Source organism: Heterodontus francisci, chromosome 1, assembly GCF_036365525.1.
Source record: "Heterodontus francisci isolate sHetFra1 chromosome 1, sHetFra1.hap1, whole genome shotgun sequence".
Taxonomy (NCBI): domain Eukaryota; kingdom Metazoa; phylum Chordata; class Chondrichthyes; order Heterodontiformes; family Heterodontidae; genus Heterodontus; species Heterodontus francisci.
Window position 1 is genome coordinate 284,819,223 of NC_090371.1, and position 24,880 is coordinate 284,844,102.

General features: G+C 50.6%; 1 protein-coding gene and 1 long non-coding RNA gene across 3 annotated transcripts in view; one reads left to right on the top strand and one right to left on the bottom strand.

Annotated features, from left to right (window-relative positions):
• Nucleotides 1–7,463, bottom strand: part of LOC137377455 (protein phosphatase 3 catalytic subunit alpha) — a 310,308-nt gene extending 302,845 nt beyond the window's left edge. Inside the window, exon 1 of one of the 2 annotated variants that reach the window (XM_068047049.1) lies at nucleotides 7,239–7,463. In XM_068047049.1, coding sequence (XP_067903150.1) covers nucleotides 7,239–7,290 — 52 coding nt within the window. In that variant the 5' untranslated portion in view covers nucleotides 7,291–7,463. The remainder of the gene's footprint in view (nucleotides 1–7,238) is intronic. The other variant, XM_068047038.1, reaches the window with a different exon arrangement.
• Nucleotides 7,464–8,080: 617 nt separating this feature from the next.
• LOC137361455 (uncharacterized) overlaps nucleotides 8,081–24,880 on the top strand; it is a 33,951-nt gene continuing 17,151 nt past the window's right edge. Inside the window, exon 1 of the long non-coding RNA XR_010972207.1 lies at nucleotides 8,081–8,203. This is a non-coding gene — a long non-coding RNA (uncharacterized lncRNA). The remainder of the gene's footprint in view (nucleotides 8,204–24,880) is intronic.

Consider the following 24,880-nt stretch of genomic DNA (forward strand, 5'->3'; position numbering starts at 1 on the left):
CGGGGCATAGAGTATAAAAATTGGCAAGTCATGCTGCAGCTGTACAGAACATTAGTTAGGCCACACTTAGAATATTGCGTGCAATTCTGGTCGCCACACTACCAGAAGGACGTGGAGGCTTTGGAGAGGGTACAGAGGAGGTTTGTTTACCAGGATGTTGCCTGGTCTGGAGGGCATTAGCTATGAGGAGAGGTTGGATAAACTCGGATTGTTTTCACTGGAACAACGGAGGTGGAGGGGCGACATATAGAGGTTTACAAAGTTATGAGCGGCATGGACAGAGTGGATAGTCAGAAGCTTTTTCCCAGGGTGTAAGAGTCAGTTACTAGGGGACATAGGTTTAAGGTACAAGGGGCAAAGTTTAGAGGGGATGTGCGAGGCAAGTTTTTTTGACACAGAGGGTGGTGAGTGCCTGGAACTTGCTGCCAGGGGAGGTGGTGGAAGCAGATACGATAGCGACGTTTAAGAGACATCTTGACAAATATATGAATAGGAAGGGAATAGAGGGATACGGGCCCCGGAAGTGCAGAAGGTGTTAGTTTAGGCAGGCATCAAGATCGGCGCAGGCTTGGAGGGCCGAATGGCCTGTTCCTGTGCTGTACTGTTCTTTGTGCGCAAAGACATTCACACGAGAAGGGTTAAAAAATGTAATGTGATCACAGCAGATGTGAAATATTACTTGTGAGTGAATTAAAAAGGAGTAACCAGGGTCTTTTCTCATTCAAATAAATTCTAAATTATCTTGTAGGTTGAAGCAAGTGAATTTTTTTTTGAAAGCACATTAGATTTCTTGCGCTTAAAGTTACACATCAAATGATGAATTCAGCAACTACACAACATACACTGCAAACAAGACTTACACTTTCTGTATACCCCATTCAGACATATACACTTCAATATATTAAATGCTGTTTGATTTTTACTTCAGAAAGCACTCTCTGTAGCCTTTAAAAGCTGCAAATCACAAGTGTTACAGTACAGCTTCCAGAGGTAATACAGTGCTTTTCCGCAGCACTTCATTGGCTGTGAAGCAGTATGCATCATCCTGAGACTGTGAACAGCATTATAGAGACACAGGCCCTTCCCTTCCACAACATCTGTTACAAGGGATGGGAGGGAGAGATGTCACTGTGGAAAGGGAACTGGGGCAAAAAGAGAGTGTTTTTGTAGTGTCACTGTGCTGGGACATAGAGGGTGAACATTTTGGTGGATCACAGCATGATAGATAATGAAGTCAGTTCGCATATCAGCTCCTGTTGGCCTAAAGGCTGAGGGGAGATCTGATTGAAATGTACAACATTTTGAGGGGCCTGGATAGAGTGGAGGTGAAGGGTCTATTCACCTCAGCAGAGAGGGCATAGATTTAAAGTGATTGGTAGAAAAATTAGAGGGGAGATGAGGAAAAACATTTTTCACCCAGAGGGTGATGGGGGTCTGGAACTCACTGCCTGAAAGGGTAGTCGAGGCAGAGACCCTCAACTCATTCAAATGGAGTCTGGATATGCACCTCAAGTGCCGTAATCTGCAGGGCTACGGACCAAATGCTGGAAGGTGGGATGAGAATAAGTGGATCGTTTTGTGGCCGGCACAGACACGATGGGCCAAGTGGCCTCTTTCTGTGCCTTAAACTTTCTATGATTCTAAAGGGTACGAACTGGAGACATGTTCAGCAGGTCTCTGAAGCAGACAGTTTAGATTGGCCTTTATAGGGTGTACAGCGACATGGGGCAGCTATGATGTGAATGTCACTGACAAGGCCAGCATTTATTGCTCATCCTTAATTGCCCTCGAGAAGGTGGTGGTGAGCTGCCTTCGTGAACCGCTGCAGTCCATGTGGGGTAGGTACAGTGCCCTAAGGAACGGAGTTCCAGGATTTTGACCCCGTGACAGTGAAGGAACGGCAATACAGCTCCAATCAGAATGGTGTGACTTGGCGGGGAACTCGTAGGTGGTGATGTTCCCATCCATCTGCTGCTCTTGTCTAGCTGGTGGTCAAGGTTTTGGGAAGTGCTGCCAAAGGAAAGTAGTTCCTTGGGTTTTTTTTTTTTGCATACACATTTACCTTTCTATAGACAGGAGAACAGGCAGAGGACCTGCTCTTGGCATAAAAACTGTCACCCATTGGTACACAAGGAAAGGAAAATTAAGATCAGGATATGATGAGGATATGGAAGCATGATTACACAAACCTAGGTCTTAACCTGGTTACTGCAGACACTCTGTGCATGGTACCGTACACACCTGGGGTTTCCTGACTGATTTTCTACATCTATGGGGGAAGTAAGAAGAGGGATAAAAGAGTGAGTAATCGAGCAAGTGACTATTATAGATCCCAGGAGTCATGCGGTTCCCTCTCTTCTTACAAAATATCATCCCATCTCCAACCTCCTTGAACACGTCTATCTAATAATCACTGCCAATCTCCCACACATCTTCATGTTTGAATCTCTCTATTCAGCTTTCTGTCCCTGCCAGAGCATTGAAACAGCCCTCAAAGTCACAAATGACACCCTATGGTAATGTGAATCTGCTATACTATCCCTCCTCACTCTTCAACCTTCTGCAGCCCTTGGCATGTTTGACAACATCCTTCTCCAATGCCTCTTCTCCAATCTCTAGCTGGTGAGACCGCCCTCCCCTGGTACCACTCTTTCATCCACTCAGCCGAAGAATCACTTGCAATGGCTTCCCTTCCCACTCCCAAACCATTACCCCTGGAGTCCACTAAGGATCTAAGCCTGCCCCCCTCACCGCCCCAGTTCTCAACCACATGCTGCTCATCCATGACATCATCCAAAAGCACAGAATCAGGTTTCACATGTACGCTGATGACACTCAGCTCTACCTCACCACAACCCCACTCGACTCCGCCACTATCTCTGGAATTCCCTCCCTAAACCTCTCCACCTCACTACCCCTCTATCTTCCTTTAAGATGCTCTTAAAAACCAACCTCTGACCAAGCTGTCCTAATATCTCATGTGGCTCGGTGTCAAATTTTGACTGGATTAACCACCTATAAAGTATCTTTTTGTTATGTTAAAGGAGCTATATAAATGCAGGTTGTTGTTGGATGAAGGGTGATGCTGGAGCAGGATTTAGTGCCTAGACCAGCAACATTTGGCCAGGAAGCTCCGGGTAAGAGGGGAGGAGGGAGGGAGTGGGGGGGGGGGGGGGGGGGGGGAGTGAGTGCGGGGGGGTGGGGGAAGGGGGCAGTGAGTGCGGGGGGGTGGGGGAAGGGGGCAGTGAGTGCGGGGGGGTGGGGGAAGGGGGCAGTGAGTGCGGGGGGTGGGGGAAGGGGGCAGTGAGTGCGGGGGGGTAAGGGGGCAGTGAGTGCGGGGGGGGGGAAGGGGGCAGTGAGTGCGGGGGGGGGGAAGGGGGCAGTGAGTGCGGGGGGGGGGAAGGGGGCAGTGAGTGCGGGGGGGGGGAAGGGGGCAGTGAGTGCGGGGGGGGGGAAGGGGGCAGTGAGTGCGGGGGGGGGGAAGGGGGCAGTGAGTGCGGGGGGGGGAAGGGGGCAGTGAGTGCGGGGGGGGGAAGGGGGCAGTGAGTGCGGGGGGGGGAAGGGGGCAGTGAGTGCGGGGGGGGGAAGGGGGCAGTGAGTGCGGGGGGGGGAAGGGGGCAGTGAGTGCGGGGGGGGGAAGGGGGCAGTGAGTGCGGGGGGGGGAAGGGGGCAGTGAGTGCGGGGGGGGAAGGGGGCAGTGAGTGCGGGGGGGGGGAAGGGGGCAGTGAGTGCGGGGGGGGGAAGGGGGCAGTGAGTGCGGGGGGGGGAAGGGGGCAGTGAGTGCGGGGGGGGGAAGGGGGCAGTGAGTGCGGGGGGGGGAAGGGGGCAGTGAGTGCGGGGGGGGGGAAGGGGGCAGTGAGTGCGGGGGGGGGAAGGGGGCAGTGAGTGCGGGGGGGGGAAGGGGGCAGTGAGTGCGGGGGGGGGAAGGGGGCAGTGAGTGCGGGGGGGGGAAGGGGGCAGTGAGTGCGGGGGGGGGAAGGGGGCAGTGAGTGCGGGGGGGGGAAGGGGGCAGTGAGTGCGGGGGGGGGAAGGGGGCAGTGAGTGCGGGGGGGGGAAGGGGGCAGTGAGTGCGGGGGGGGGAAGGGGGCAGTGAGTGCGGGGGGGGGAAGGGGGCAGTGAGTGCGGGGGGGGGAAGGGGGCAGTGAGTGCGGGGGGGGGAAGGGGGCAGTGAGTGCGGGGGGGGAAGGGGGCAGTGAGTGCGGGGGGGGGAAGGGGGAAGTGAGTGCGGGGGGGGAAGGGGGCAGTGAGTGCGGGGGGGGAAGGGGGCAGTGAGTGCGGGGGGGGGAAGGGGGCAGTGAGTGCGGGGGGGGGAAGGGGGCAGTGAGTGCGGGGGGGGGAAGGGGGCAGTGAGTGCGGGGGGGGGAAGGGGGCAGTGAGTGCGGGGGGGGGAAGGGGGCAGTGAGTGCGGGGGGGGGAAGGGGGCAGTGAGTGCGGGGGGGGGGAAGGGGGCAGTGAGTGCGGGGGGGGGAAGGGGGCAGTGAGTGCGGGGGGGGGAAGGGGGCAGTGAGTGCGGGGGGGGGAAGGGGGCAGTGAGTGCGGGGGGGGGAAGGGGGCAGTGAGTGCGGGGGGGGAAGGGGGCAGTGAGTGCGGGGGGGGAAGGGGGCAGTGAGTGCGGGGGGGGAAGGGGGCAGTGAGTGCGGGGGGGGGAAGGGGGCAGTGAGTGCGGGGGGGGAAGGGGGCAGTGAGTGCGGGGGGGGGAAGGGGGCAGTGAGTGCGGGGGGGGGGAAGGGGGCAGTGAGTGCGGGGGGGGGAAGGGGGCAGTGAGTGCGGGGAGGGGAAGGGGGCAGTGAGTGCGGGGGGGGGGAAGGGGGCAGTGAGTGCGGGGGGGGGAAGGGGGCAGTGAGTGCGGGGGGGGGAAGGGGGCAGTGAGTGCGGGGGGGGGAAGGGGGCAGTGAGTGCGGGGGGGGGAAGGGGGCAGTGAGTGCGGGGGGGGGAAGGGGCAGTGAGTGCGGGGGGGGGAAGGGGCAGTGAGTGCGGGGGGGGAAGGGGGCAGTGAGTGCGGGGGGGGAAGGGGGCAGTGAGTGCGGGGGGGGAAGGGGCAGTGAGTGCGGGGGGGGAAGGGGCAGTGAGTGCGGGGGGGGAAGGGGCAGTGAGTGCGGGGGGGGAAGGGGGCAGTGAGTGCGGGGGGGGAAGGGGGCAGTGAGTGCGGGGGGGGAAGGGGGCAGTGAGTGCGGGGGGGGAAGGGGGCAGTGAGTGCGGGGGGGGAAGGGGGCAGTGAGTGCGGGGGGGGAAGGGGGCAGTGAGTGCGGGGGGGGAAGGGGGCAGTGAGTGCGGGGGGGGAAGGGGGCAGTGAGTGCGGGGGGGGAAGGGGGCAGTGAGTGCGGGGGGGGAAGGGGGCAGTGAGTGCGGGGGGGGAAGGGGGCAGTGAGTGCGGGGGGGGAAGGGGGCAGTGAGTGCGGGGGGGGAAGGGGGCAGTGAGTGCGGGGGGGGAAGGGGGCAGAGAGTGCGGGGGGGGAAGGGGGCAGAGAGTGCGGGGGGGGAAGGGGGCAGAGAGTGCGGGGGGGGAAGGGGGCAGTGAGTGCGGGGGGGGGAAGGGGGCAGTGAGTGCGGGGGGGGGGAAGGGGGCAGTGAGTGCGGGGGGGGGAAGGGGGCAGTGAGTGCGGGGGGGGGAAGGGGGCAGTGAGTGCGGGGGGGGGAAGGGGGCAGTGAGTGCGGGGGGGGAAGGGGGCAGTGAGTGCGGGGGGGGAAGGGGGCAGTGAGTGCGGGGGGGGAAGGGGGCAGTGAGTGTGGGGGGGGGAAGGGGGCAGTGAGGGGTGGGGGGGAAGGGGGCAGTGAGGGGTGGGGGGGAAGGGGGCAGTGAGGGGTGGGGGGGGAAGGGGGCAGTGAGGGGTGGGGGGGGAAGGGGGCAGTGAGGGGTGGGGGGGGAAGGGGGCAGTGAGGGGTGGAGGGGTGGGGGGGCAGTGAGGGGTGGGGGGGCAGTGAGGGGTGGGGGGGCAGTGAGGGGTGGGGGGGCAGTGAGGGGTGGGGGGGCAGTGAGGGGTGGGGGGGCAGTGAGGGGTGGGGGAGGGGGGGCAGTGAGGGGTGGGGGAGGGGGGGCAGTGAGGGGTGGGGGAGGGGGGGCAGTGAGGGGTGGGGGAGGGGGGGGCAGTGAGGGGTGGGGGAGGGGGGGGGCAGTGAGGGGTGGGGGAGGGGGGGGGCAGTGAGGGGTGGGGGAGGGGGGGGCAGTGAGGGGTGGGGGAGGGGGGGGCAGTGAGGGGTGGGGGAGGGGGGGGCAGTGAGGGGTGGGGGAGGGGGGGGCAGTGAGGGGTGGGGGAGGGGGGGGGCAGTGAGGGGTGGGGGAGGGGGGGGCAGTGAGGGGTGGGGGAGGGGGGGGCAGTGAGGGGTGGGGGAGGGGGGGGCAGTGAGGGGTGGGGGAGGGGGGGCAGATGCGGTGCTCAGCTGCGGGCGGATTGGAGGCTGCAGTGATGGAAGCCTGGCTCTCCCCCCACAGCCTCCCACTCAGTGACAACAAATCTCTCTAATTTACAATATCACCTCAAAGAACAAGTATTTTAAATACAATCTGCAGCAGCCCCCCACCCACCCACCACCACACACAAACATCATCTCGAACAGGAGACATAGTTGCTGCTCCCAAACTAACCTTTACAAGCTGTTTGGATTCTGCAGAAAAACCTGCAGCGTGGGCATGCAGAGTGACAGTGACGGGATTTCCAGTCTGCACGTTAATATCAATACCGCCCCCCCCCTTCCCTCCCCACCTTCACCCCTTAGGCCCACCCCCTTCCCCCCACCCTGTCTAGCCCAGTTCCATCCCCAGCTCCATGCGGATTCTCCAGTGGTTACAATGTCTCCCATTGCAGTAACATTGTAACACTCCATCATCCCGGCTACAATGTTTCCAGCCGCTCCCACAGGCCGATCCCCACCGCTGGATACAATGTGTCTGCGGCTGCAACACGGAAACCAGGGCCGAGGCGGAGCCCGATCGCCGGCATTGAGCCAGGCCGGAGATCCCGCACCGAACCCCGGCTCCTCTCACAACCTAAGCCCCAGCTGTGAGTGAGGCCGGCTCCCCGGCACCGAGCCCCGGCTCCAGTCGCAGCCTCCGGCCGCTCTCACACGAGCTGCAGCTTTTCCCCCGCAGCCCCGCCACTTCCTCTCGGATTCTCTCCTCTCCGATCTCCCGCCTCACCATCCGAAAAGGCCAAAGCCGCCGACGCGATGCTGGCGATAAACAGGCAACCCGAGCCTGTCATTTACCCCGGGATCGGGAGCCCGGCGCCCGGTTTACTCACATTTCACTGTCCGCTCCGTGGTCGACTGCTGCTTGGGGTCCTTTTCGGACATTTCCACATATAAGATGAATGCAAACAGCAGAATAGGGGGAGGGGAGGAGACAGGGGTAAGCAAAGGGGGAAAAAATTCACAAATATTCTACTGAGAAGCCCAGTCAGTCTCAGTCCCGCTCCCGCTCCCACCAGCGCTTCCTCCAGCACTCTCACACTAACCCCAATACTGCAACCTAACTCTCAGCACTGGAAGCCCCGCCCCCGCTTCCACCAGCGCTCTCACACTAACCCCAACACTGCAACCTAACTCTCAGCACAGGAAGCACCTCCCACTGCCGCAGGCCCCGCCCCCGCACCGCTTCCACCAGCGCTCTCACACTAACCCCAATACTGCAACCTAACTCTCAGCACTGGAAGCCCCGCCCCCTGCCGCAGGCCCCGCCCCCGCTTCCACCAGCGCTCTCACACTAACCCCAATACTGCAACCCAACTCCCAGCACAGGAATCCCCGCCCCCTGCCGCAGGCCCCGCCCCCGCTTCCAACAGCGCTCTCACACTAACCCCAATACTGCAACCCAACTCTCAGCACGGGAAGCCCCGCCCCTTCCCGCAAGCCCCGCCTCCTGCCACCGGCACCGCCCATTGACCGTGCCCCCTGCCTCTGGCCCCGCCTCCGAGCAAAGACCTCGCCCCATGCCCTGCCACTGGCCCCACCATATCGTGGCCCCGGCCCCTCCCTTCCACTAGCACCGCACCCGCCAGTAACCCCACCTACTCGCTGGCCCCGCCTCCAGTTGTACTGGCCCCGCCTCCTGCCGCAACCCATTGGCCAGCTCGCCCTACATACTCCGATTTCGGAGGGAAAGTAAAATATTGCAGATGCTGGAAACCTGAAAAAACCTGCCAGAGGCTGGAAATACTCAGCAGGACTGGCAGCATCTGTGGAGAGAGAAACAGAGTTAACGTTTCAGGTCAGTGACCCTTCATCAGAACTGGCAAATATTACACAAGTGAATAGGAGGGGAGTGGGGGAGAGAACAAAAGGATAGGTCAGAGGGCAGGAGAGATTAAATAACAAAGCTGTCCAGGGACAAAGGCAAAGAGTGTGTTAATGCTCGTGGTGAAAGACAAAGCATTAGTCCAGAGAGAGTGTGAATAGCAGAATAATGAGCAGCACTGACTGCATGGAAAGCAGGCACATGGTTAAAAAATAAATTTAAAAAGGCCAGTCATGCTCTGAAGTTATTGAACTCAATGTTCAGTCTGCAAGGCTGTAGAGTGCCTAACCAAATGATCAGGTGCTGCTCCTCGAGCTTACGTTAATGTTCACTGGAGCAGGCCAAACACTGAAGTGTTGGCATGAGAGCATGGGGCTGTGTTGAAATGGCAAGCAACCGGAAGGTCAGGATCATGCTTTTGCATTGAGCAGAGGTGTTCCGCAAAGCATTCACCCAGTCTGCAATTGGTCTCCCAATGTAGAGACGACCACCTTGTGAGCAGTGAATACAGTATACTACATTGAAAGAAGTACAAGTAAATCTCTGCTTCACCTGAAAGGAGTGTTTGGGGCCTGGGATAGTGAGGAGAGAGGAGGTAAATGGGCAGGTATTGCACCTCCTACGATTGCAGGGGAAGGTGCCATGGAAAGGGGACGAGGTGGTGGGGGTAATGGAGGAGTGGAACAGGGTGTCGCGGAGGGAACGATCCCTTCGGAATGCTGACAGGGGAGGGGAAGATGTCTTTGGTGGTGGCATCACGCTGGAGGTGGCAGAAATGGGGGAGGATGATCCTTTGGATGTGGAGGCTGGTGGGGTGGAGAGTGAAGGCAAGGGGAGCCCTGTCGTGGTTCTGGGAGGGAGGGGAAGGGGTGAGGGTAGAGGTGCAGGAAATGGGCTGGACATGGTTGAGGGCCCTGTCAACCACATTGGGGGGGAATCCTCTGTTGAGGAAAAAGGAAGACATATCAGAGGCACTGTTGTGGAAGGTAGCATCATCAGAGCAGATGTGTCGGAGACGGAGAAACTGGGAGAATGGAATGGAGTCCTTGCAGGAGGCAAGGTATGAAGAAGTGTAGTCGAGGTAGCTGTGGGAGTTGGTTGTCTTATAATGGATATTAGTAGACAGCCTATCCCTCTCCTAGCCCTAGAGATGGAGACAGAGAAGTCAGGGGAAGGGAAGTGTCAGAAATGGACCATGTAAAGGTGAGAGAAGGGTGGAAATTTGAAGCAAAGTTGATAAAGTTTTCCAGTTCGGGGCGGGAGCAGGAAATGGCACCGATACAGTCATCAATGTACCGGAAAAAGAGTTGGGGGAGGGGTCCGGAGTAGGACTGGAACAAGGAATGTTCGACATATCCCACAAAAAGACAGGCATAACTAGGACCCATGCAGGTACCCATAGCAACACCTTTTACTTGAAGGAAGTGAGTGGAGTTGAAGGAGAAGTTGTTCAATATGAAAACAAGTTCAGCCAGGCGGAGGAGGGTGGGGTGGATGGGAACTGGTTGGGTCTCTGTTCAACGAAGAAGCGGAGAGCCCTCAGACCATCCTGGTGGGGGATGGAGGTGTAGACAGATTGGACGTCCATAGTGAAGAGGAGGCGGTTGGGGCCAGGAAACTGGAAATTGTCAAAATAACTTAGGGCATCAGAAAAGTCACGGATGTAGGTGGGAAGAGACTGGACCAGGGGAGAAAAGATAGAGTTAAGATAGTAGAAATAAGTTCAGTGGGGCAGGAACAGGCTGACAGAATGGGTCTGCCGGGACAGTCCTGTTTGTTACTTTTGGGAAGGAGGTAGAAGCGGGCTGTCCGGGGATGCCTTAAAAATATTCCAAGACTTTGCTTCCACCACCTTTTGAGGAAGAGAATTCCAAAGACTCACAACCCTCTGAGAGAAAAAACTTCTCCTCATGTTTGTTTTAAATGGGCGACCCATTATTTTTAAACAGTGACCCCTAGTTCGAGGTTCTCCCACAAGGGGAAACATCCTTTCCACATCCACTCTGTCAAGACCCCTCAGGATCTTATATGTTTCAATCAAGTTGCCTCTTTCTCTTCTAAATTCCAGCGGATACAAGCCTAGCCTGTCCAATCTTTCCTTGTAAGACAGCCCACCCATTCCAGGTATTAGTCTAGTAAACCTTCTCTGTACTGCCTCCAACGCATTTACATCCTTCCTTAAATATGTGGACCAGTACTCCAGTACTGTACACAGTACTCCAGATGTGGTCTCACCAATGCCCTGTATAGCTGAAGCATAACCTCCCTACTTTTGAATTCAATTCCCCTTGCGATAAACGATAACATTCTATTAGCTTTCCTAATTACGTGCTGTACCTGCTTACCAACCTTTTGCGATTCATGCACTAGGACACCCAGATCCCTCTGCATCTCAGAGCTCTGCAATCTCTCACCATTTAGATAATATGCTTCTTTTTTATTCTTCCTGCCAAAGTGGACAATTTCACATTTTCCCACATTATACTCGATTTGCCAGATCTTTGCTCACTCACTTAACCTATTTATATCCCTTTGTAACCCCTTTATGTCCTCTTCACAAATTATTTTCCTACCTATCTTTGTGTCATCAGCAAATTTAGCAACTATACCTTCGGTCCCTTCATCTAAGTTTTTTATATAAGTTGTAAAAAGTTGAGGTCCCAGCACAGATCCCTGTGGCACACCACTCATTACATCTTGCCAACCAGAAAATGACCCATTTATGCATACTCTCTGTTTCCTGTTAGCTAGCAAATCTTCTATCCATGCCAATATATTACCCCCTACACCATGAGCTTTTATTTTGTGCAATAACTTTTGATGTGGCACCTTATCAAATGCCTTCTGGAATACTATCCGCAGCACATGTAACTCCCTCAAAGAACTCCAATAAATTGGTTAGACATGATTTCCCTTTCACAAAACCATGCTGACTCTGCCTGATTACCTTGATTTTTTCTGACTGCCCTGCTATAACGTCTTTAATAATGGCTTCTAGCATTTTCCCTAAGACAGATGTTAAACTAACTGGCCTGTAGTTTCCTGCTTTCTGATTCCCTTTTTGAATAAAGGAGTTACAGTCGCTATTTTCCAATCTAATGGAACTTTCTCCGAATCGAGGGAATTTTGGAAAATTAAAACCAACGTATCAACTATCTCACCAGCCACTTCTTTTAGGACCCGAGGATGAGGTCCATCAGATCCCGGGGACTTGTCAGCCCGCAGCTTCAACAATTTGTTCAGTACCACTTCCCTGGTGATTGTAATTTTCTTGAGTTCCTCCCTCTCTTCCATTTCCTGACTTACAGCTAATACTGGGATGTTACTTGTATCCTCAATAGTGAAGACTGATGCAAAATATCTGTTCAATTCATCTGCCATCTCCTTATTATCCATTATTAATTCCCCAGACTCACTTTCTATAGGACCAACTTAATAGAATTCTTTGAGGAAGTGACAAAGTTGATTGATGACGGAAGGGCTGTCGATGTCATATACATGGACTTCAGTAAGGCGTTTGATAAGGTTCCCCATGGCAGGCTGATGGAGGAAGTGAAGGCGCTTGGGGTCCAAGGTGTACTAGCTAGATGGATAAAGAACTGGCTGGGCAACAGGAGACAGAGAGTAGCAGTAGAAGGGAGTTTCTCAAAATGGAGACGTGTGACCAGTGGTGTTCCACAGGGATCCGTGCTGGGACCACTGTTGTTTGTGATATACATTAATGATTTGGAGGAAAGTATAGGTGGACTGATTAGCAAATTTGCAGACGACACTAAGATTGGTGGAGTAGCAGATAGTGAAGGGGACTGTCAGAGAATACAGCAGAATATAGATAGATTGGAGAGTTGGGCAGAGAAATGGCAGATGGAGTTCAATCAGGGCAAATGCGAGGTGATGCATTTTGGAAGATCCAATTCAAGAGTGAACTATACAGTAAATGGAAAAGTCCTGGGGAAAATTGATGTCCAGAGAGATTTGGGTGTTCAGGTCCACTGTTCCCTGAAGGTGGCAACGCAGGTAAATAGAGTGGTCAAGAAGGCATACGGCATGCTTTCCTTCATTGGACGGGGCATTGAGTACAAGAGTTGGCAGGTCATGTTACAGTTGTATAGGACTTTGGTTCGGCCACATTTGGAATACTGCGTACAGTTCTGGTCGCCACATTATCAAAAGGATGTGGATGCTTTGGAGAGGGTGCAGAGGAGGTTCACCAGGATGTTGCCTGGTATGGAGGGCGCTAGCTATGAAGAGAGGTTGAGCAGATTAGGATTATTTTCATTAGAAAGACGGAGGTTGAGGGGGGACCTGATTGAGGTGTACAAAATCATGAGAGGGATAGACAGGGTGGATAGCAAGAGGCTTTTTCCCAGAGTGGGGGTTTCAATTACTAGAGGACACGAGTTCAAAGTGAAAGGGGAAAAGTTTAGGGGGGATATGCGTGGAAAGTTCTTTACGCAGAGGGTGGTGGGCACCTGGAACGCATTGCCAGCGGAGGTGGTAGATGCGGGCACGATGGAGTCTTTTAAGATGTATCTAGACAGATACATGAATGGGCAGGAAGAAAAGAGATACAGAACCTTAGAAAATAGGCGACATGTTTAGAGAGAGGATCTGGATCGGCGCAGGCTTGGAGGGCCGAAGGGCCTGTTCCTGTGCTGTAATTATCTTTGTTCTTTGTTCTTTGTTCAATGGTCACTTTGTTAACTCTTTTCTTTTTTAAATATCTATAGAAACTCTTACTATCTATCTTTATATTTCCAGCTAGCTTTCTCTCGTACTCTAATTTTACCTTCCTTATCAATCTTTTAGTCATTCTTTGTTGTTTTTTATATTCTGTCCAATCTTCTTACCTGCCTCCCACCTTTGTGCAATTATAGGCTTTTTCTTTAAGTTTGATCTTGTCTTTAACTCTTTTAGTTAACCACAGATGGCGGGTCCCACCCTTGGAATTTTTCTTTCTCGTTGAAATGTATCTATTCTGTGTATTCTGAAATATCCCCTTAAATGTCTGCCACTGCATCTCTATTGACCTATCCCTTAACCTGATTTGCCAGTTCACTTTAGCTAGCTCTACATTCATGCCCTCTTAATTGCCATTATTTAAGTTTAAAATACTCATCTTGGACCCACTCTTCTCTCCCTCAAACTGAATGTAAAATTCAATCATATTATGATCGCTGCTACCGAGGGGCACCTTAACTGTGAGGTCATTAATTAATCCTATCTCATTGCACAATACCAGGTCTAGTATAGCTGGCTCTCTGGTTGGCTCCAGAACGTATTGTTCCAAGAAATTATCCTGAAAACATTCTATGTACTCCTCATCTAGGCTATCTCTACCCATCTGATCTTTCCAGTCTATATGTAGGTTAAAATCCCCCAGGATTATCGCTATACCTTTCTGACAAGTTGCCATTATTTCTTCCTTTATACCCCATCCTACAGTGTGGTTAATGTTAGGTGGCCTGTACACCACTCCCACAAGTGACTTCTTGCCTTTATGATTTTTCATTTCTACCCAAACTGCATCTACATCCTGGTCTTCTGAACTTCGGTCATTCCTCTCTATTGCGCTAATACCATCGTTAATTAACAGAGCTACCTCTCCACCTTTTCCTAGCTTCCTGTCCTTCCTAAATGCCATGGACCCTTCAATATTCAGGTCCCAATCTATATCATCCTGCAGCCATGTCTCTGTAATGGCTATCAGATCATACTTATTTATTTCTATTTGCACTCTCAGTTCATCTGTTTTGTTTCGAATGCTACGTGCATTCAGATACAGAGCCTTTAGTTTTGTCCTTTTATTATTTTTGTAACCTCTAGACTTATCTGTTGATTTACTCTTAGATTTCTACACTCTGTCTCTTCCTGTCACAGTCTGTTTATCATTTCCCATATTAATACCTTTCTCTCTTGCCTTGTCTCTACTCCTTGATTTACCATATCTTCCCAAATTTGATCCCTTTCCCCCACTATTCAGTTTAAAACCCTCTCTACTTCCCTAGTTATGCCGCTCACTAGAACACCAGCCCCAGAACAGTTCAGGTGTAGACCGTGCCAACGGTACAGCCACCACTTTCCCCAGTACTGGTGTCAGTGCCCCACGAACTGGAACCCACTTCTACCACACCAGTCTTTGAGCCACACATTAATTTCTCTAATCTTATTTACCCTATGCCAATTTGCACGTGGCTCAGGTAATAATCCAGAGATTATTACCTTTGAGGTTCGACTTCTTAATTTGATGCCTAGTTCCTCATACTGACTATACAGAACCTCTTTCCTTGTCCTGCCTATGTCGTTGGTACCTACATGGACCATGACGACTGGATCCTCCCCCTCCCACTGTAAGTTCCTCTCCAGCCCTGAGCAGATGTCCTGAACCCTGGAACCGGGCAGGCAACACAGCTGTCTGGACTCTTGCTCTTTGCTACAGAGAACAGTGTCAATCCCCCTAACTATACTGCCCCCTACTATCACTACATTCCTTTTTTCCCCCTCCACCTAAATGGCTTCCTGTACCATGGTCAGGTTGCTCATCCACCCTGCAGCCCCCATTCTCATCCAAACAAGCTGAAAGAACCTCAAACCTGTTGGACAATCACAAAGGCTGAGACTCCTGCACTCCTGCACTCCTGCCCTCTGGGTCCCCTTACCTGCCTCAGCTGCAGCCACATGCTCCTGTCCCTGACCACTGACCAAATCAAATGACCCTCTCTTAAGGGTGTGACCGCCTCCTGGTACAAAATGTCCAGGTAACTTTCCCCTCCCTGATGTGTCGCAGTGTCTGCAGCTCGGACTCCAGTTCAATGACTCTGAGCAGAAGCTCTTTGAGTCGCAAACACTTACTGCAGACGTGTTTGCGCTGGATCACATTGGTATCCAGGAGCTCCCACATGCTGCAGCCCTGACATCACCTGTCCTGCAATCCTTAATGTGTTTTAATGATCTACTTAATTATTTTATTCATTTATTTATGTTATTTTCCTTTGTATATGTATTTATTCAGTTTACCACTAGTTCCTTTACTATTTTAAACGTTAGGATTAGAATGGACGTTAATCACTTACCAGATACTCACCAAACAGGTAGCTTCTTCCCAAACCAATCACCTACCTGCTTGCCTGTGATGTTCGATGCTATGTTGAATTTAAATTAAACTAAATTAAAAGCTTACCTGTATACTCACCCCGGCGGCTCTCTGATTCCCTGCTCTCTCTCTTGGTTGTGATGTCGCTCTGATGTCGCTTTTCAATTTTTTTTTTCCCTGCTCTGCTCCTGCTGCTCCCGCCGTGCTCCTCTCTCTCTCTCCACTCCCGCCGTGCTCCTCTCTCTCTCCACTCCCGCCATGCTCCTCTCTCTCTCCGCTCCCGCCGTGCTCCTCTCTCTCTCTCCGCTCCCGCCGTGCTCCTCTCTCTCTCTCCGCTCCCGCCGTGCTCCTCTCTCTCTCTCTCCGCTCCCGCCGTGCTCCTCTCTCTCTCTCCGCTCCCGCCGTGCTCCTCTCTCTCTCTCCGCTCCCGCCGTGCTCCTCTCTCTCTCTCCGCTCCCGCCGTGCTCCTCTCTCTCTCTCCGCTCCCGCCGTGCTCCTCTCTCTCTCTCCGCTCCCGCCGTGCTCCTCTCTCTCTCTCCGCTCCCGCCGTGCTCCTCTCTCTCTCTCTCTCCGCTCCCGCCGTGCTCCTCTCTCTCTCTCTCTCCGCTCCCGCCGTGCTCCTCTCTCTCTCTCTCTCCGCTCCCGCCGTGCTCCTCTCTCTCTCTCTCTCTCTCTCTCCACTCCCGCCGTGCTCCTCTCTCTCTCTCTCCACTCCCGCCGTGCTCCACTCTCTCTCCACTCCTGCCGTGCTCCTCTCTCACTCCGCTGTCACTGTGCTCCTCTCTCTCTCTCTCTTCACTCCTGCCATGCTCCCCTCTCTCTCTCTCTCTCCACTCCTGCCATGCTCCCCTCTCTCTCTCTCCACTCCTGCCATGCTCCCCTCTCTCTCTCTGCTCCCGCCATACTCCTCTCTCTCTTTCTCTCTGCTCCCGCAATGCTGCTCTCTCTATCTCCGCTCCCGCCGTATTTCTCTCTCTCTCTCTGCTCCCGCAGTACTCCTCTCTCTCTCTGCTCCTGCCGTGCTCCTCTCTCTCTCTCTGCTCCCGACGTGCTGCTCTCTCTCTCTCTCCACTCCCACCGTATTCCTCTCTCCCTCTTTCTGCTCCCGCTGTATTCCTCTCTCTCTCTCACTCTCTCTCTGCTCCCGACGTGCTGCTCTCTCTCTCTCTCTCCACTCCCACCGTATTCCTCTTTCCCTCTTTCTGCTCCCGCTGTATTCCTCTCTCTCTCTCACTCTCTCTCTGCTCCCACCGTGCTCCTCTCTCTCTCTCGCTCTGCCCCTGCTGTGCTCCTCTCTCTCTCTCTCTCTCTCTATCTGTCTCTGATCTCCGACTCTGGGCTTTTGGCGTGCTTGTTAAACCTTCGCTTATGAGTCTTTGGAACTTTCTTCCTTAAAAGGTAGTGGAAGTGGAGACTTTAAATATGTTTAAGGCAGAGGTAGACTGACATTTCTAGAGTGTGTTCAGGAGAATTTTATTCATCAGTATGTTTCCTGTCCAATGAGGAAGGAGGCATTGCTGGATCTGGTTCTAGGGAATGAGGTGGGTCAAGTGATTCAAGTGCCTGTAGGAGAACATTTAGGGTACCGTGACCATAGCATCATAAGGTTTAGGTTAGCTATGGAAAAGATAAAGATCATTAATTGGGGGAGGTCCAACTTCAATGGAGTGAGAACCGATCTGGCCCAAGTAAATTGGAATCAAAGATTGTCAGACAAAACTGTAACTGAACAATGGGCTGCCTTTAAAGAGGAGATAGTTTGGGTACAGTGGAGGTACATTCCCATGAGGGGGAAAGGTAGGACAAACAAATCAAGAGCTCCCTGAATAATGAAAGCAATAGAGAGTAAGATGAAGCAGAAAAGGCATGCATCTGGCAGATGTCAGGTAGATAATACAATTGAGAACCAGGCTGAATATAGAAGATTCAGAGGGGAAATGAAAAAGCAAATAAGAGAAGCAAAGAAAGAGTATGAGAAGAGACTCGCAGTTAACATAAAGGGAAATCTAAACGTCTTCTATCGGCTTATAAATAGTAAAAGGGTAGTGAAAGGAGGAGTGGGGCTGATCAGGGACCTAAAAGGGGATTTATGCATGTTGGCCGGGGGCATGGCCGAGATACTAAATGAGTACTTTGCATCTGTCTTTACCGAGGAAGAAGATGTTGCCCAAGTTGTAGTGAAAGGAGGTAGCTGAGAACTGGATGGGCTAAAAATTGATAAAGAGGAGGTAGTAGCTAGGCTGGTTATATCTAAAGACGATAAGTCACCAGGACCAGATGAAATGCAACCAAAGATTCTTCAGGTGGAAATTGCGGAGGCACTGACCATAATCCTCCAATCCTCCTTAGATACAGGGTGGTGCCAGAGGGCTGGAGAATTGCAAATGTTACCACCTTGTGTAAGGATAAGCCCAGCAACTACAGGCCAGTCAATTTAACCTCAGTGGTGGGAAAGCTTTTAGAAATGATAATTTGGGATAAAATTAATAGTCACTTGGACAAATGTGAATTAGTTAAGGAAAGCCAGCACAGACTTGTTAAGGGAAAATTGTGTTTAACTAACTTGCTTGAGTTTTTTGATGAGGTAACAGAGAGGGTTGGTGAGGGTAATGCTGTTGATTAAAGGTGTGCAAAGGAAACCCGGCCGAGCCCAAATGCCGGATCCGGAAGTCCGACATGACCCAGCTCAAACCCGACACTTGTCGTCGGGACCCGTTGGGTAGCAGGTTTTTATCCATTTACTGATATAAAGACCTGCTCCCGACCCGACCCCGACAGGATCCGATGACACGTGTCGGGTTCAGGCCGGGTCATGTCGGGCTTCCGGGTCCGGCATTCGGACTGGGGTCAGGTTTCCTTTGCACACCTTTACTGTTGATGTGGCATACATGGACTTCCCAAAGGTATTTGATAAAGTGCCACATAACAGGCTTGTGAGAAAAGTTGGAGCCCATGGAATAAAAGGGACAGTAGGAGCATGGATACGAAATTGGCTGAGTGACCGGAAACAGCGTAGCTGTGAACTGTTGTTTTTCGGACAGGAGAAAGGTATATAGTGGGTTTCCCCAGGGGTCGGTGTTGGAACCCCTGCATTTCTTGATATATATTAAAGACCTAAACTTGGGTACACAGGGCACAATTTCAACATTTGTGAATAAGACAAAGCTTGGAAGTATTGTGAACTGTGAGGAGGACAGTGATAAACTTCAAGAGGACATAGGCTGGTGAATGGGCAGACAAGTGGCAGATGAAATTTAATGCAGAATAGTGTGAAGTGATTCATTTTGGTAGGAAAAACAAGGAGAGGCAATATAAATTAAAGGTTACAATTCTAAAGGGGTGCAGGAGCAGAAGGACCAGGGTGTATATATTTTCAAATTGTTGAAGGTTGCAGGGCAGGATGAGAGAGTGGCTAATAAAGCATACAGGATCCTGGGCTTTGTAAGTAGGGGCATAGAGTACAAGGACAATGATAACCCTGAATAAAACACTGGTTCAGCCTCAACTGGAACTTTGCATCCAGTCCTGGGCACCACACTTTAGGAAAGATGTTAAGGCATTAGATTGGGTGCAGAAAAGATTCGCAAGAATGGTTCCATGGATGAGGAACTTCAATTACGTGGATAGGTTGGAAAAGCTGGGATTGTTCTCCTTAGAGAAGAGGAGATTAAGAGGAGATTTCGTAGAGGTGTTCAAAATTATGAGGGGTCTGGACAGAGTAGATAGGGAGAAACTGTTCCTATTGACGGAAGGATCCAGAATAAGAGGACACTGATTTACGGTGAATGGCAAAAGAAGCAACAGCAACATTAGGAAAAACATTATTATGCAGCAAGTAACCATCTGGATGTGGAATGTGCCGCCTGAGAGTGTGGTGGAGGCAGATTCAGTTGAGGCCTTTAAACGAGAATTGGACAATTATCAGAAAAGAGAATATTTGCAGGTCTATGGGAAACAAGTGGGGGAGTGGGACTAGGTGAGTTGCTCTTGCAGCAAACCAGCACAGACATGATGGGCCAAATGGTCTCCTTCTGTGCTGTAACCATTCTATGATAGGTAGGGTTTAAGGAGCGTCTTAAAGGAGGAAAGAGGTTTTGGAAGGAAGTTCCACAGCTTAGGAACCTTGGGTAGCTGAATTTTGGGGTGATTATCTCCTGGGCAATGCAAGAAATTAAGATTTTTGGTATTTATTTTTAGTATTTTATTTGGTGTGCTGTCTGGTATTTTGGACCTGTGTATAATTCTGCCTCTTGAGCTGAAAGCAGCTTCTGCTGGGAGAGTAACAAACATCTCAAGTATGAAAATTATAAGAGTAGTAATTTTACAGAGTCCAGTTCCTTTCAGTGGGAACATTATGTACTTTATGGGCTAAAAGCTTTTTCACAACACACACCTCGGCTAATCCCATCCAGCAGTGCGTTCCACCTTCACAAGACAAAACTGGCTCACAGCTACATCTGTGCTATGCCCCTATGGCAGGCCAAAGGCACACATGGCATTACCTCAATTGCTAGTATATACATGTAAAGGAAAACATTTGCAGGGCTATGGGCAAAGAGCAGAGGGTAGTGGAACTGATGAGACAACTCTTTTAAAGATCCAACACAGAGACAAGTGTTTTTTTTAATTTGTTCATGAAATGTGGGCATCACTGGCAAGGCCAGCATTTATTACCCATCCGTAGTTGCTGTTGTATTATCCCTTTTTAGATTAATACAAACAAAGCTGAAGGGCAGGCATAGAGGTCGAACATAGAGCTTTAATGGAGACTTGCTGCTTTGGCTTACACATACTAACTGGCTGTGCAAGGAAACATAATCACGTGATATTGCAACACTTACTGCGATAACATGCATATTAGCATAAACGTATATTTAAATGGTTATATTTAACATACTAACTATACACTATCACAACAGTTGCCTCTTGAGAAGGTGGTGGTGAGCTGCCTTCTTGACCCGCTGCAGTCCATGTGGGGTAGGTACACCCACAGTGCTGTTAGGAAGGGAGTTCCAGGATTTTGAGCCAGTGACAGTGAAGGAACCACAATGTTTTTCCAAGTCAGGATGGTGTTTGATTTGGAGGGGAACTTGCAGGTGTTGCCATGTGCCTACTGCCCTTGTTCTTCTCGGTGGTTGAGGTCACAGGTTTGGAAGATACTGCAGTGTATCCTGTAAATGGTACAAATTGCAGCCACAAAGGGAGTGAATGTTTAAGGTGTTGGACAGGGTGCTAATTAAGCATGCTGCTTTGTCCTCGACTTTGCAAGATTGACTGGGCAGGGTGTGCCTCAATCGATGTTGAGTGGTCTGTCCGATTTTATTGTTCCTTGTAGCAGCTTGGTACAACTGAGTGGCTTGGCTAGGCCATTCCAGAGGGCAGTTAAGAGTCAACCACATTGCTGTGGGCCCGGAGTCACACATAGGCCAAACTGGGTAAAAGACAACAGATTTCCTTCCCTAAAGAACATTTGTAAACCAGATGGGTTTTTATGACAATCCAGTAGTTTCATGGTCACCATTACTGAGACTAGCTTTTTATTCCAGATTTATTTAATTAACTGAATTGAAATTCATCAACAGCTGTGGTGGGATTTAAACTTGTGTTATTAGTTCAGACCTCTGGATTACTAGTCAAGTAACATTACCATTATGCCACCGTATCCATTTTATTTGATTTTGAAGTATCTTCAGGAGAGATAAGAATTAATATCATCAAATCAAAAGCATAGACCCAAGTTCTGATGAAGGGTCTCATCAAAACAAAAAGTTAACTGGTTAATGTATCTTGGTGGTGTTGGTTGAGTGATGAATGTTGGCGAAGGCACCAGGAGAGCTTTATATTTCTTCATATTACATCATGGGATTATTTATGTCCATCCCAACAGGCAGATAATGCCTTGGTTTAACATCTCAATATCATACACTGAACAGCCCAGATTTTATGCTCTCAAGTCCTGGAGTGGTTCTTGAAGATAATACAGTGGAACATTTTTGTAATGGAAAAGTCTATGGTCCAATTTAGAGGTCGACAGTCATCTGAGGAAAAATATCAATGAAAGGACAGAGGATGCATTGACACTCAGAAATCGCTGTCACTGCCTCAGCTTCTCACCAGTACTAACTTGTGAATATAAATGGGGTGCTGAGGCCCAAGTTGACTCCAAAGCAAAGTGAAATACAAATGCCTCATCTAGGGACTCTCAGTCCACTTTGCTTTGGTGTCTGGTCAAGGCTTAGGTCTGGATTCATGCTGAACTTGCAGAACTGTGATGCAGAACCATGGAGTAAGCATGTCTGAAGAGAAGGACCGAGGATCCTAGCAAGGAACTGAAAAATCTCATGTAAGTTTGCGATTGCTGCAAAGTGTTGAGCAAAAGTGTTGGGGCGGCACAGTGGCCCAGTGGTTAGCACCGCAGCCTCACAGCTCTAGCGACCCGGGTTCAGTTCTGGGTACTGCCTGTGTGGAGTTTGCAAGTTCTCCCTGTGACCGCGTGGGTTTCCGCCAGGTGCTCCGGTTTCCTCCCACAGCCAAAGACTTGCAGGTTGATAGGTTATTTGGACCTTGTAAATTGCCCCTCGTGTAGGTAGGTGGTAGGGAATATGGGATTAATGTAGGATTAGTATAAATGGGTGGTTGTTGGTTGGCACAGACTCTGTGGGCCGAAGGGCCTGTTTCAGTGATGTATCTCTAAAGAAAAAAATACAAATTTAAAACAGGCGATTTTTTTGCACAGTGAAAGGGTGAGTTCTGGAAGGTGCGTGACTTATTTGACAAACACTGTGAGGATCTCCTGAAATCTTTGGCGCCTGCAGTAGTCTTGCCTATAACAATAATCTCATGCTGACTTAAGCAATGTGGGATGAGTGGACAGAAACTCAGACATGCAGCAACAAGGAGATTGGCTACAAATCAAAGCTCCTTAGCCACTAATAGTCTGCTTAAAGGATAGATTGGAGACAGATGTTACCGGTTGTTTCAATTGGAAAAAGAGCTATGCCAGTAACAGGTTTTGTCCTTGTATAAGTCTCCATGAAAGGATGTCCTGTATTCTTTTTCTGTATTTTGGAGTCTCTCATTTCTTGAAATGCTTGGTATTGGATACTGAAATTCAATTTTAAAAAAGAAAAAAGAAAATGAATTTCCCTGATTAAAAAAAATCAGAAAAAGTAAGATTATTTTGAGCAGTGAGTAGTTTGAATTTATCACTAAAATTAAGGGGAAAAGATATTGAAACTGTGTTGCTGATGAAAGATCATCGACCTGAAACGTTAACCTTGTTTCTTTCTCCACAGATGTTGCCAGACCTGCTGAGTATTTCCAGCACTTTCTGTTTTTATTTAATACTGAAGGCAATCTGTTTGTAACCTGGAAGAGATTTATGTCAAGAGAAATAGGAAAATGAAACTAAGAATAAAGAGGTTCCAAATTTCCTCAGTGAGTTGGGCATTAAAGCCTAGGTGGGTAGAGATGGAAATTGGGGAGATTGCTGTTACTCAAGGTAACTTCCCCTTCTTCGACCAGTCAAAGTTTGCCTCGGACTTGGGATGAGATCATGTTGGTCTGAATATTGCTGGACTAGGGAAATCTCGTGGTGGGCATTGTGAATTACACTTTGTCCCTCACTTTCACGGGGTATTATTTTCTATGCAAATTGCTGGCAATTCGAGTTGATAACAGGGCATCTGGGACCTAGATGAACTATGGGACCAACAGTTTATCTCCTTAACCAATGAGATTTAGGAATTGAGAAAGAAAGAGAGGAAAGACAGAGCAAGAAAAGGGGTGAATTAGAGTCAAACCAGATACAGTAAGAGAAATAGAGAGGGAAAGAGTGAGTGGCAAAGGAAATGACAGGAAAAAAAAAACTTAAAATTTGAAAAACCTCTTGGAACAATTTACTACTGGCAGGAGTGAGACTTCACAGTTTCAATTGCTCTTTTTCTGGGTCTCCAAGGATAGGCGGCAGGTCAGGACATGGATTACCAACCCTAAATAACTTTGGAGACATTAATTCCTATTAACACATAAATTCAATTTCAGGACAGACAACAGGGAGGCTCAAGGCCAGATGGTAATTTTTCGAACAGAGGAGCAAATTGTCTAGCAGTTTGTGATGATTTGCAACTCACCCTGTATCTCTACCTAGTCATATTTTCCCTTTATGGTACTCCCTCAGTACTGCCCCTCCGACAGTGCGGCACTCCCTCAGTACTGCCCCTCCGACAGTGCGGCACTCCCTCAGTACTGAACCTCCGACAGTGCGGCACTCCCTCAGTACTGCCCCTCCGACAGTGCGGCACTCCCTCAGTACTGAACCTCCGACAGTGCGGCACTCCCTCAGTACTGAACCTCCGACAGTGCGGCACTCCCTCAGTACTGAACCTCCGACAGTGCGGCACTCCCTCAGTACTGAACCTCCGACAGTGCGGCACTCCCTCAGTACTGCCCCTCCAACAGTGCAGTACTGGCACTGAGGGTGTCAACCTGGGTTATGTCCTGAATTCTCTAGATTGGGATGTTAAGCCACAACTTTCTGACTCAGCTGTGAGAGTGGGATGCAGTGAGCCATGGCTCATACAATACTGAAGGTGTGTTGGACTGTTCGAAACATAAAAAAATAAGAGCAGGAGTAGGTCATTCGGTCCTTTGAGCCTGCTCTGCCATTCAATACGATCATGGCTAATCATCCAAACTCAGTACCCTGTTCCCACTTTCTCCCTGTATCCCTTGATCCCATTATCCCTAAGAACTATATCTAACTCTTTCTTGAATATGTTTAATGATTTGGCCTCAACTGCTTTCTGTGGTAGAGAATTCCATAGGTTCACCACTCTCTGGGTGAAGAAATCCCTCCTCATCTCAGTCCTAAATGGCTTACCCCTTATCCTTAGACTGTGACCCCTGGTCCTGGACTCCCCTGCCATCAGGAACATCCTTCCTGCATCTAGTCTGTCCAGTCCGGTTAGAATGTTTTAGGTTTCTATGAGATCCCCTCTCATTCTTCTAAACTCTAGCAAATACAAGCCTAATCAGCCCAATCTCTCTTCACACATCAGTCCTGCCATCCCAGGAATCAGTTTGGTGAACCTTCGCTGCACTCCCTCCATAGCAAGAACATCTTGGCTCAGATAATGAGACCAAAACTGCACACAATACTCCAGATGTTTTATCACCAAGGCCTTGTATAATTGCAGAAAGACATCCTTGCTCCTGTACTCGAATCCTCTCGCTATGAAGGCCAACATACCATTTGCTGCCTTAACTGCCTGCTGCATCTGCATGCTTACTTTCAGCGACTGGCGCACAAGGACACCCAGGTCTCTCTGCACCTCTCCCTTTCCCAATCTATCGCTGTTCAGATAATATGTTTTTGCCACCAAAGTGAATAACCTCACATTTATCAACATTATACTGCATCTGCCATGTATTTCCCACTCACCCAACCTGTCCAAATTACACTGGAGCTTCTCTGCATCCTCCTCACAGCTCACACTCCCACCCAGCTTTGTGTCATCTGCAAACTTGGATATATTACATTTAATTCCCTCATCTAT